Here is a 13,716-nt window from a genome sequence, read left to right as displayed (position 1 = left end):
GATGTCCCTAGAATTCGCCTGCCAATGATGGTGTTTCTTGGTCGTATTTTTTCCCCCACTCGAACACGTTTGGCAGAGAAAATAATTCACAGGAATAACCAGAACATAAACAATTAGGTTTGTGACTAAATATTACATCCTGGCTCTAACAGACAGAGTATTGTTGCAGCCATCAAGGTGCAAATTCATGCGAAAATCATCCCCAAAAATGACAAAACACCAATAATTACTCTTTTTTGACAGTTTTATTCAAAAAGTTTCATGTTCCCTTTGAAAACTTCAAGCAAATCTCTCAGTACTAAAGCTGGCAGAGCATCATGTTCTCTAGGAGTCAAAGATAAGATACAGTTCATCAGTAACTTTGGCAAAAATACAACAACAGGCAGAGCTCTGTACAAAACTAAAGGAAACACACCCATTGTATACAAAAACCTCCTGATGTTGACGCTAAACCCCCGACAATCCCACCTCTGAACACATTCAACTAAATAGCAGTGCCTCCAATATGCGAGTCTCAGAAATATGTCTGATTCTGGAGTGTTTTCGGTCCTGTGTGCAGGTTTTAACATGTGCAGACTGACAGGAGTGTAAAATATGAAGCAGCAGCTTATTTGGAGGAGCCAGGTGAGGCTATTACGACTGCTTTGAGCTAAGACAGAGGATTCAACTCATAACATGGAGCAGTGATGTCGAGAGGTCACACAGAAAGAGGCACTAAGAGTTCCTGTCAAATGTTCGGGCTTAAAAATGAGTCCTCTGTCTGTTTGTGTCAAAAGAAAGCATTGTGCGTCTCTGTAAGCGACTGCTTTGTAGCAGCTCTGATTCAGCCCTCAAAAGATGAGTTTGAGTCACTGCGAGTGCTGAAAACTGAGGCAGCTGAGCTGGAGAATCTAATAAAAGGAGTGTAGTTAAGTTAGAGTTATGCAGGTCGTTCTTGTGATATCTGATATGCTGTTGTGCGGCTATAAAACATTTAAGTCAGACTTAATCAGGTACAGAGAAATGATAAACGTACACTGGTAAAACTGACAATAAGCACGGCACTGAAAGAGTAAAATAAACATTTAACATCGTAGAGAATCATAGAGAATATATAAATGAACACCATTAATCCATCTGACATGAGAGCAGACACCTACAGACATTTATAAAGGACAGCAGGAAACAACAGAAAGGCAAAAAAAAAAAAGAAATGTTGGCAAAGATTCTGAAAGGAGGCGATGCAGAAGTCTGAAGCCACGGCAGCATGTCGAGTTGAGAGACAGAGCAGTCAGGATCACACGTCTTGGACATTCATGGCCTCCTGAGGCCAGCTGTACGTGTCCAGAGTGAACGAGTCGTAATCAGGGCTGTAGATGTGAGACAGCACGAACGCCTCCTTGTCTTTAGGCTCCGGGTACAGTGATGCAATGTTGTGTTTGTATGCATAGTTGACAAGCTGGAAGAGAGGGAAACAGGAAGTTAGAGGGTGGTAACGGAAATAATATTTCAAGAGAATTCTATTTTTAAAATTTGTAGTTATTTCACAAGAGAATGTTTCACTTTTCCACTGTGATCTTCTGTCATGTCTGAAGTGGGCGGGCTGATGTCATGATTTAGCAACAACTCAGTCAGAACATTAGGATGGTTGTGGGTTTTTAATTGTTTTCACTATCAATGAATTCTGTTTAAACCAAATCAAATCCAAACACTCCTGATGAGGAGGAAGACTCTGGATATAAATAACTAAAGATTCTTCAGTGTGACTTATTTAGTCATATTTAGTCATTAAACCAAAGTTTTTTTATTTATATGCTATTAATCGAAATCTCCCAGAAGGACACATTTAAAGGTAACTGCTTTAATATCTTTTAATAGACCCTTATCGTTCTAAAATTAATTGTATTAATATAAATACATTATTGAGAAAGTTTTAAATTTACAAAGAAAATATCCTCAACTAAAACAACTTGGATGGACTTAAAAATTTTACTTCTAGTAAATAGTTATTAAAGAATACATTTATAATTAAATAGTAATCGATATTCATTATTTACTATGCAGACATTCAGACCATTTTTGTCTGTAAATACAAAAAATGACATCTTAAAAGACATTGTTAATACGATTTAGTTCCCTGGTTCTCAGTGGGTCGCGGATGTGAGCTTTTATTTTGAAGGACATGGGCATCCTTTGACGTGCGAGCTGTAGTAGTGTAGTTCATTCACAATCTATCGGTGTGTCTGAAACCGCATACTATCATACTAATCATACTAACCGTGACGTAAAATTGAGTATGTCATGCGTTCCCATGTCATAGTATGCAATTTTGTGTATGCGAGAAATGCCCGGATGTATACGAGATCAGCCCGGATATTTGAGTATGAGACGGGAGCTCACTGGTTGTACTCAACCGTCCCAAAATGCATTGCGGCTATTCAGCTTCTGCTATGGCGGAGATTGACCGGAGATCAGACCGGACATACGTAAACGATTAAGTCACGTGATACAGAGAAGACGGCTCTGAGTATGATGCCACCGGCATCCTAATAGTCAGGTTAGTAGGCAGTATGCAGTACATACTGTTTGAGTATGTAGTAGGCAGTACGTTAGTATGCGGTTTCGGACACAGCACATGTATCCTCTGATTTGGGTGATCCCAGCTACAGTTACACTCTTGAAACTAGATGAGCCGTACAGTAGTTACATTTATGTTGCACTTTTTTAGTATATTTCTGTTGAAAAAAGGCTGCTAATAAAATGAATTGTAGAGGGAATATGTTCTCCTTATGCACTGCCACCTACTGGTCATTTTGGCTGACTACCATACTGTTGAGTTCTGTGATGTTGACTGTTTCGTTCTGTCTCAGGTCCAAACTGCACAGATTTTAATTAAATACATTTGAGTGCTTAAAACATGTGCGTGGCGATTTGTCATTAAGGAGGTGGTGTTGAGTCCTGAGGCTAGACCAGTTGAGAACCGCTGATTTAGTTGATCCAGTTTTCAGCTCATTATACAAACTATGACAAATGAGCTTGTCACAATACCCTCCTCACATTTGAAACATATGACAGAGGTAAAATACATTTTAAAAGTGAAATAATTCAAAATAAAAATGCCATTTAAAGTTGTGAGAAGTGAGGGAGAGGTGACCCACCTTGACTGCAATCTTGAAGGACACCTCTCTAATGCTGTTCAGAGGAGGATAGAGTCGCCCCTCAGCCAGGTGCTCCTCTGTCACCATGTCAGCGATCGCCTGAGAGAGAAAGACAGCGACAAATAAAGTTTATTAAAAGAACAACAAAAGCACGTCCTCGAGAATGTTTTAGTATGTATGTTTTTAGTGAATAACTGATATGAGCGGGGTGTGGAGGCGATACCTCTGCTGTGGTGAGGAACACGTCGTCAGATATGTGGCGCACTCCGCAGGCAATGACGCCCAGAGCGACTCCAGGGAACACGTAGGCGTTGTTGCCCTGGCCGGGGTAGAAGGTGCGGCCGTCGGCCAGCGTCACCTTATCGAATGGACTTCCACTGGCAAAGATGCCCCGGCCCTGAAGACAGACGGTAACAGGAGACAAAACACTTTAAACTGTCAGGTTTTGTGAAGATAAAGAGGAATGTTTCTTTTCAGTTTGTTTGTTTAAAGACTGCTCACTTTCTTCATTTCTGTGACTGCAGAGGGCAGTAAAGCGCGGTTCAGAAAATGTCGACAGAAATAAGGGGCAGATTAATACATGACGGGATGACTCCACCTTCTGAACTCAACTCTTTCATGAGCAGCTGAAGGCATTTTCCACCAAACTCATGTGATCGTTTTATCCCCGTGCTAAAAGAAAAGTTCACTATCTACATTTAATGTTTTTTAGATCATTATTACCAAGCCTTGAAAAGACTTTTAATGTGTTGACTTTGCTTTGGTGCCTTAAAGTGGTGTTCACACACCAGTCTAACATACACAATGGACTACAGCAGCTGTATTCATGGATGAGTTTTATGCTACTCCACAAATACAAAACAGCTGGGTCAGCCGAAAGGATCTCAAACATAATAGTTATTTACTCAAACCTGTAAACCTGAGGTCAATCTATTTGATACATGCAGCGTATACGTTTCCAGTTGTTTCCAGAGTCTGTGAGGCTGATTGTTACCTCTGTGAGCTTGTAGCACTGCTCGGCGGTGCACTCGGCCTTGCTTGTAGGATTACTCAGTGCAAAGATGATCGGCCTCTCGTTGAAGGACGCCATGTTTTTGATAATCTTCTCTGTAAATGCTCCTGCAATTGCAGCCACTCCTTCAATGTCCAGGAAACAGAAAAGATTCAGAGTTATTGTCGCGCATCAAATTAAATGTTTGTTGTTTTTAACCCAGAAATTGTCGTTCCGTTACGATGTTAACGAGGCTAACTTGAAACAGTGCGGGCATGTCATCCCAGTGTCGACTACAACCCTGAAATTTATTCCACTTTTTATGCAATACCTGAATAAAGTCCCAACTATACTTAGTCAGATCTAAAACATCCGGGGCATTCGATTACATAAACAGAGTGAATGAGTTGATCTGTATTTGTTATCGTTCTCAGCAGAGCTGGAGGACACAAAGTTCCCCTCAAAGAGATTCTCTGTTTCTCCAAAGCAGATCAGGAAACACCAGATGGATGAAACAAACCTGAGTTACAAAAGGTTTTTTTGAACACCATAAAAAGAGGGATATTTCTCGAGTCTCGAGGAAACTCCACCCTCTCTTTCCTCAAAGCTACACTCACCTATGATTGCGGTGGGTTTGATGGTGTGCACCACCTCCTCCAGGGTCTTTATGTGCGGGTGATCGTGAGCGAACTCCTCCTTCTCGTGGTTAAGATGGCCCCTTCCCTACAATTGTAAAAAAAAGTGTCTCCTTGTGACACGGTGCAGTTTGGTGATTCACATAGAAGCGATGTCATTTGACGGACAGACACTTTACCTTCACAATGAGGCCTTTGGAGTCGACCAGCCAGATTCTCTTTGCTGCTTCTTCTTTACTCACTCCCTCTTTGGCCATCGCCATTATAAGCAGGTGAGCGATTCCCAGAGCAGCCTGGTGAAGACAAAACGATTATTCTCTCTATCACATCCTCAGCTACTTCAAAATGTGTCACCAGAGCTTAGGCACGGAGTTATCTCAAAGGGATTAATAAAAAGGATCAAATCTTAGAGAGCAGATCTTCTCACCTCTCCTGCTCCTTGGAAAACAAATTTGTGGTCTAACAGTTTGTTCTTGGTGATCCTCAGAGCAGCTAAGATGCCGGCTACAGCTACTGATGCCGTGCCTGAAAGAAAGAGACAACGTGTATAAAAAAAGTGCCATAAACGTAGAGAAAAACAGAAATGAGGTAATCCTGCTGATTTAAAGTTCCCATTAAATCAAAGTTGTTTTTTTATGTTTGTCTTGCACTGATCGCCACCTGTGTGCAGGCAGCTTTCGCAACATGTCAAAAGAATTTCGTAGTAATTCTTTTTATACAACAGTTTAATCAGACCAAGTAATCTGATTGGATAAGAGGCATTCCATGAGTGCTGATATACATCACTATCAGGTGTTCTAACCAGGTGTTCTGAATACTGTTAATTAACATTACAGCAGACCGTCTATGTCTACACTGATCAAGCTGGTACCTCTGAATCACACAGCAGACTCTTATTGCAGTAGTTGTTAATAAATTAAAACACACAGATAAATGTACATGATAACAAACAGTTGATCTGTTGTAACCCGTCGACACAGAGTGCAGGAGAATGTTTGGGTTGCTAGGCAACAAAAGTCCAGTTTATGTTAAGTTGTGGAACTAGTTCAGTTGGTGAAGCAAAAAAATTATCTGTTGTTGATTGTTGCTTTTTACTACTCTTTGCCACCTGTGTTACTGTTGTATAAAGGCAATATCACACTTGAGGTTGTGATGTTATACTAAACATCATCACTATCGCAACCTCGACTGTGATATTGCTTAATATTTAAGTAATTTCCTGGAAACATCCAAAAGGAAGCAGTTATGATTTGTCAGTCATTTTGTTTGTGTTTGAAAGTTGTTACATTTAGCGCCGTTAGCTACCGTAAACACCAACCAATATCCATGACACGTCCCTGCCTAGCTTCCTGTTTGTAAAGGAAACCACAAAATATGTGAATCAAGCAGCTCTCTGCTTTATGGTAACTTTAAATATCAACCCATATTCTGCTAAGTTTCCTTAATTATAGCTACTGATGTTCAAGATAACATGAACTGTGTTGTTCTTTGTGATCAGAAACATATTGGGCCAAGGTTATTTCAAGGTTAAGGGTCCCTTGAATCTATGGTCCTGGTCCACATAGCACCTTTTTCTGAGCATCAGGGTCTTTTTTCAATTGTTCAGACAGTATGTATAGAACGTATGCTTCGCTCCGAGCGCTTCAAGTTAAAAATCTCTGAACTTTTCAGAAAGGCGCTGGTGATGCACTGCAGCTTTGTTTCAGGCAACCAATCAGATGGGGCGCCACTTGTCACCCTGGTAACCGTGGAGGAGCAAGCTGTTTTGGCCGAGCTGTAGGCTACATATTTCGCGTTGTAAGCTCGTTGTTAGCTGTGTAGTATGTTAAACTTACTGTTGTCATAGAAACCAAACCGGCGTGCAGTGTTTTTTATTTTTTTTCCTCTTACAACGCAAGCACTTCTTCTGTCAGAAAAATGTGCTATATGGACACAACAAAAGCTAGTTTTGGCACCAGCTGCCCGATGTGTTTGAGTACCTTGGATGTCGTCGTTAAAGGAACAGTATCGATTCCTGTATTTGTTGAGGATGCGAAACGCGTTGCTGTTGGCGAAATCCTCAAACTGTATCAGGCAGTTCATCCCGTACCTGCGGGACATGGAGAGGCGGAGTCAGACATCATGACCGCTTGAACGCTCTTTGATCAGCTGTGGTTTCACTCACTTGTCCGTCACTGCCTGCATGAACTCGTCGATCAGATCGTCGTACTCCTTTCCTCTGATTCTCTTGTGCTTCAGTCCGATGTAGAGCGGGTCATCAAGCAGCGACTGGACCAAAAATCAATCAGACAATCAGTCAATCAATAAGAGGCATCATCTGTGTGGATCAGTAAATTATTACCAAGTCTAGTGTGATATGGAAACTATGAAGAAGTAGTGACTGATAAGAGGCAGATATGAAGTGCTGCAGCAGCTTATAAAACTTAATGATCACCTGGTTGTCTGTGCCGACGTCCAGCAGCACCGGGAGACACTGCTGTGGCTTCACACCACCGCAGGCTGTGTACAGAGCCAGTTTCCCAACGGGTATCCCCATCCCATAACCCCCCAGGTCCCCCAGGCCCAGGATACGCTCCCCGTCTGTCACCACAATGGCCTAAACAGAGACAACAGTTAGCATAGCATGTATGATAGAGATCTAATTTCTCTGGCGTATATGCATGTGTTTGTTGTCTGACCTTGATATCCTCTTCAGGCCAGGAGTTGAGCATGGTGGCGATGTGTCCTCGGTCGTGGATGGTGATGAAGAGTCCTCTGTAAACAAGCAGGTTTTAATTATAAAGCAGCAGTATGTGTGGTGCTGCAAAGCCCAGTAAGCCTACAGGCTGAGGGGGATGTGATTAATCTCACCGGGGTCTCCTGAAGGCGAGTCCGTACTGTTGGCACGCGAGGCCGACGGTGGGAGTGTACACGATGGGCATGAACTCCTCGATGTCAGAGGTCAGCACGCGGTAGAACAGCTTCTCGTTCCTGTCCTGCAGGGTCATCAGCAGGATGTACCTAAGACAGAGACAGACAGAGACATTAGAAAGCTGCAAGATCGTCTTTGGTTATAGTGAACTGTTGATGATAATCATCTATCCAGAGGGACATATGCATCAAAAAACTAAGTGCATGCCAGCTGCATGTCATGACGGATAACATGTTTATCTGTAAGCAGCAAGGCTCAAGGGATAGCAACGTCTATGTGATGACTGCTATAAAATGTTGTACAGACATTCATGGTCCCCATATGATGACTTGTAATTTAAATGGTGCTAAGTAGCAAATGTTAGCATGTTAGATCCTCATGCAGGAACCTCCTTACTGCTTCCACTTCACACTTAAAGGGCCAGTACACCGATTTTCAACCTCAGTCCTATCATGCCATTATGGTAGAAAAAAATGTTCTGTGCCTTGGGAGGACGCTATCCGCTTCTCCAATGGGCTCTGGAAAACCTCCGCGGAAACTACACTTCCTCAATCTATGACGCCCGCCTCCGATGTCATGTCTCGTTCAAAATCGTCAGGTTTGAAATGTAGACTGCAGACCTGAAGATGTTTTAGACGATCCATCCGGATGTTAGCATTTAGCTCAGCCTCGATCTGCCTGCCGCATGGCTGTAGACTTTTATCACATGAATTACACTGATACGATTGGAGTTCAGAGTTCAGTGTCCGTGTGACACGTCTCCGTTCTTATTAGAGGACTTTGTCTTCCTTTTGTAAAGATGACATTTTAGTATTTGCCTTTCATTGGACAGTTAATAGTTATAGGGAGATGAAAAGGGCAAGAATCAAACATGTGTCTTAAATACTGGCTCACTGAACGCTGCTTTACAATTCTTTGATGCGTCACTAAATAACTTATTGAACTCATTGAACATCTGCAGCTGATTGTGACAGTCCTCCACAGCACTTTATTGTAACTGTCTCTGAGTCTGTTCACTCACTTGTCCAGAGGATTGACACGCGTTTCGTAGCTCTTCATGACGCGCAGCACTTGAACGTCCTGGGAGAGGAAGCAGGGGGGCAGCAGGCCGTGGATGCCCAGCTGCAAGCGCTCCTCCAGGGTGAACGCCATCCCCTGTGGGGAGAGAGAGGGAGCGGTTATACAACTGTGATGAGCCCTGAAAGAGTTCACTCCGGGTAAAGTCCACAAACTAAATAAGAAGTCAGAAAAAAAACAGACCACTGTGACTCATGTGCTAGTCATCACAGTCTGAGGTTAGTTATGACTCAGACTGCGCCCAAATACAGTGGTCTTTTTGATCCTTTCTCTCGGAGTTATGAATTCGTTTCCACTTTGGAAACTTTGCAACAGACGAACACAATACCAGGAAAGCGACATTGGAAAGTCCTACAAATACGTACATATAACATGAGAACACAAGGCCGTGCTTTTATTTTGGTAGGCAGCAGCCTTGCACCCCTCTGCCTCCTGGTTCTGGTTAGAGCTGCAGCTCATGTGCTGGCACGCTTACCAAAGAGTGATTGGAGGGGAGTGTGAGGTTTAATCTATTTATTCTGTCCAATAGTTTTGGAGCACGAACTCACTCCCCTGTCAGCTCGACTTCTCTTTCATCCCCTCTGCCTCACGGCTCCCTCCGTTTTCTCCCGCTCCTCGCACGCCAGAGAAAACACTGACCTACATGGGGAATAAAGTGGCCTTCTAGGCCCTGTTTGATCCACTGTGGGAGTGTACATTTTATTAGCAAAGCCTTAGTGAATTCCTGAGTCTTTGCTATGGGTCTTTGTTATGAGACACGTTATTTTTGGAATGACCTGTCATGTTTTTAGATTTATATTAGGTACTTTGATGCTTGTTTTAAGTAATAATATGAATTAAAAAGGCTAAACTAGATTGCTTGATTTTTTTTCCCTGTCTGATTTCAAGACTTTATGTTCTGTTCTCATTTTAAGCAATCTGGGAAACCATCGGCTGTGGGCTGACGACGGTTAGCGACTTCCAGCCAAGAAGTCTACATTGTTTACAGTCCAGTTAGCAACTTGAGAAGCGACCGTGTGTTCAGATCAAAAGTAAAGCAAACTTCGCCCCTCCAGGTATGTCAGCGAAATAAACGGTTTGTAAATTTATGGCTCATTAAATCCCCCGGAGGAGCGCCCGTTCATCTGTTTCTGGTGAGTCTCAGCTTCACTGTAAAAAATTTTTTAAAATGCTCGTTAGTTAAACTGAGGTCGGATCGATCATTTCTGATGCATTCGCGGAAGTCCGGAAATCTAAACACTGAACCGCTTTCGTGACACAGCATCAGGGGGATTAGCCTCAAATTGAATTTTAAATCTAGAACAGATAGTTAGCGGTTAGCATGCAGATGTCTGTTTATAGAGATTAATAAGAAGCTACAACATCATCAGTTGACGCTGACGGGAGCTGGGATGTCATTAGGGCGGATTCCAATCTGCCTGCTTTTGCTCTCCGGACGGACTGTTTTTCCACAGCAATACCGCAGCCTGCTGATACGTGATTGGTCAATATTACTTGGACTAGAAGCATACCTAAAATCCAAGTCACTGCCTACAGTGTAAACTATAAATAGATATTACATTTTAAGCAACATGACGCTAAAACTTACCCTTTTTTTGAGGTAAAAGTTGCACATTTTGAATTTACAATATCTTATTTCAAGATTTTATATGCTGCGATGACAGTTGGGCTTCTTATCAACATTAACAACCAACTGCACCGGCAGTTAAATGTGTTGTTTTAAGCACAGCCATTCCTATATCTAAAAACGTTGGTGTTAAATTTCCCTGGGAATATTTGCAGTTTGATATTCACCCTCTCATCTTACAATCATTACGTCTACAGTTTTTCCACACGCTGCATGCTTTCCCATTGATGCTCAACAGCTGAGCAGCACTCTACGCACACTTAATAGCTGCAAACAACAAGAGGCCTGTCTGCCAGAGGTTATTAAAAGGAGACGCTCTAACGACTTAAATACCAAACCAAGACTAACACTGGACAAGGACAGAGAAAGTCAGAGTGCAGGGCAGGCTTACAAAACTACAATCTAACAGCACAGATGTGGAAAGCTAATGTACCTGGCAGAGAGAAAGTCACAGATTAACAGAGTTAACCTAAACCTATTAGAGCGAGCAGGTAAAGAGGCACTTAAGTAAGCCGATTAAGGCGACTCTCTAACCTGCAGCTTAAACAAACGAGTATCAACACAATGTTTAAACACGCAGGGAGAGAGTGAAGCTAATGTGGGTGTGAGAGGTATAAACTGCTTTTATAACGGCTTCAATCCAACCTTATCAAAGATTACTGTTAAGATACAACATACTGCTTATAACAACACGACCAATTACAGTGAGAGAAGAGTAATATTTATGGTTATGATTCATAATCATTTGACATCTTAGAGGACATTGGAATCAGTTTGGCAGGTTTGCAGAAGGACAGAGTTTAGTGACAGAAATGTGTCCTCTATTAGCTGATGAGTGTAAATATGTTTTATACCAGAGAGGAAGAAATGTGGCCGATTTGAGCTGGAAAATTGAGTCCAAATTAGAATAATGATTATGTGAAAACTGTTTGTTTAACCTTTGAATCTGACTGAATAATACATTTTAGAACCGACATTTACTTCATCATGAAAATACTTTCAGGCTGAACTCCCTGACTCCTTCCTCTGAACCGACCTGTGAGTCAACACGTTACTGCTGACCGAGCACCAGCAGAGGAAGGAACAGGGAACGACCTCCCATTAAACCTAAATCACAGCAATAAACTCAGCGAAAGTGTCACTATCTCTCCACCTGTACTCCGGCTAGAGCTAGCAAGGCAGCGAAAAGTATTCGCTGTTTGCAGTGTGCAGTAAAACCTCTGGTGGGTCTCTTAGCTGATGTTTGCTTTAGATCAGTTCTGGCACAGTTGGTGCAACTGCAGCATTTTTTAAATCTTATCTCAAAAGCATTCACATTACCTTTTGCTAATGCAGCGCTTTTATCACACTTTCTGCGGATAAAACATGTAAGGATTATCTTTAGAAACCAATCAGCATGCTTTACCAAGACAGAGGCAGAGCAGCACACACACACGAGAGGGATCTACATGAAGACTTACAATAGCTCCAGAGGTGGATGTTTAAACTCTCTGCTATCTGACTTAGTCGGCAGCTATGGCACTCATGTGGTGATTACAATTTCCACCACCATACAACATGGTATATGCGGGACATATTGTTGTCTGTAGAAACAGTCATGTGACCACTACAGGGACAGTGCAAACAAAACAGGTGATATTGTTTGAGGCACCTCGATGCACAAAGTTGCACTGATGTCAAACAAGAATGGTGAGATTTATTACATTGAAGCTATTTATGGTAATTAGATAATTAGCGTTACTCTGTTAAAATGCATCCTAGTAATGTTTCTCTCATCTCACAGAGAGGTTTTTAAAGTATCTTGGTTATTTGATGTGCATGACATCATCATATCCCAGTTTAAGACTCTAGAAGACTTTAGAAAGCAGGGTACTGTGTCATGTAAACACCTTGGAAGTTTCTAAATAGTCTTCCTTGGTACAGAGTAGTGTCTGAGATGGTGAGAAATCGAGACACAGCAGCGAACATATGATCAGAAACTCGGACACTGTCATGATCATGTATGGAGGGATATAAATAACCAGGTTCCCATGTTTCATGTAACCACCATGTCATGAACAAGATTGAACCCATGTTAAGGCCTAACACTAGAATACTATAAGAATGTAAACACAAATGATGTCATCATAGACTGTACATATAATTACTACTATTATCAAGGAGGATCATGGGAAAACGGAGTAGACCTAATCATGATTTGTCTATTTTATTTGTTCAATCAATTTACTTTTAAATGTTAATATTTTCTTGTCTTTTGAGATAAAAATGAATATGAATAAACATTTTGGAAGAACAACAGAGGCAGGTACCATACACTCCAGCGAGCTCACCTTGTTCAGGTGTGGGTTTCTGGTGATGTCGTAGCCCCTCTTCTTGGTGCTGACGCTGCCTTTGCGGCCCGTCCCGGAGTGGCAGACCCGTACAGCCTGGAGGAAGGCCCTGTCGGCCGGCATGACCCCGGCAGGATGACCCGGGGAACCTGCGAAGACTCTCATCCCGCCCGCTGCCGTGCGCCTGCACAGGGACAGAGCGGCTCTTCCAGGGAGGGAGTTCATGCTGCCTGCAGACAACCCAGGAGCAAATACACACTCAGTGACACCCAGCCAGTAACCCCCGTTAGTGGTAAGAGTCACCTCTCCGGTCAAAGAGAGGACGCACGACCTAAAAACACCAGACATACCGTGAATAACACGAGTTCAGCATGTCTGTGCTCCTGTAAACAACCTGCTGCAAGTATCAGAGACGTTAGCTTCACACAGGCTGAGTCACAGTGAAAAACAACAGGTGAAGCAGCCATTATTATTTATTGCTAATAAAATCAATAAATACAATAATAGTTTAGAAATGATTCAATAGTAGAGACTAAACACCAGCCAATGTGTTCATGTGAAACCCCTGCTATCATCCCGCATCAGCTCAACTAGCCGCTATTAGCTGCTGTTAGCTGCTTTAAGGAAAATCAGTTCTCTTAATGGAACAATCTGCGCAGCCGCTAAAGCTAGCTAGCCATGCAGCTTTCATCCAGTTAGCCTCACCTGAAACCGACGTGAAGCTGCTGTAGCTCGGATTTCAAATCTTCATAAGAGCCGCTTCTTTGCTCCTGTTAACGATCAGTGCTGTTGTTATCAGTGGATGTTGGGGCGGATCGACAGCTAACAGCTGATCCAGGATCCTTTGACTTTGACAGTTTAACTTCTCCCCCAGTCAGTGGGCCTCTCCGAGCAGAGGAGCCACCAATCGGACAGCAGTGTGGCGGGCTCAGAGGAGGGCCAGCCCCCGCCTCCTCCCTCCCCTGATTCTGTAAACAGAGGCTCCATCTTCAGCCTCAATATACTAAC

The 13,716-nt window shown here is 42.6% G+C and overlaps 1 protein-coding gene across 1 annotated transcript; it reads right to left on the bottom strand.

The window, feature by feature from the left end:
* Positions 1-235: 235 nt before the first annotated feature.
* Positions 236-13,557, bottom strand: me3 (malic enzyme 3, NADP(+)-dependent, mitochondrial). The gene is made up of 15 exons (XM_069662819.1): positions 13,414-13,557; positions 12,709-12,938; positions 8,696-8,829; positions 7,614-7,763; positions 7,442-7,517; positions 7,198-7,359; positions 6,928-7,031; positions 6,743-6,852; positions 5,191-5,288; positions 4,943-5,056; positions 4,746-4,851; positions 4,132-4,274; positions 3,361-3,534; positions 3,138-3,236; positions 236-1,438 (listed from the first exon to the last, which is right to left on the bottom strand). The coding sequence occupies exons 2-15, from the start codon at positions 12,931-12,933 to the stop codon at positions 1,277-1,279; spliced, it is 1,857 nt and encodes a 618-aa protein (XP_069518920.1). The 5' UTR covers positions 12,934-12,938; positions 13,414-13,557; the 3' UTR covers positions 236-1,276.
* Between the last annotated feature and the right edge of the window lie 159 nt (positions 13,558-13,716).

Source organism: Semicossyphus pulcher, unplaced genomic scaffold (assembly GCF_022749685.1).
Source record: "Semicossyphus pulcher isolate SPU_LCO1_2020_fin unplaced genomic scaffold, fSemPul1.0.p SCAF_15, whole genome shotgun sequence".
Lineage (NCBI taxonomy): Eukaryota > Metazoa > Chordata > Actinopteri > Labriformes > Labridae > Semicossyphus > Semicossyphus pulcher.
Note: the sequence above shows the minus strand (reverse complement) of the source record. Positions and strands in the feature narration are given on the sequence as shown.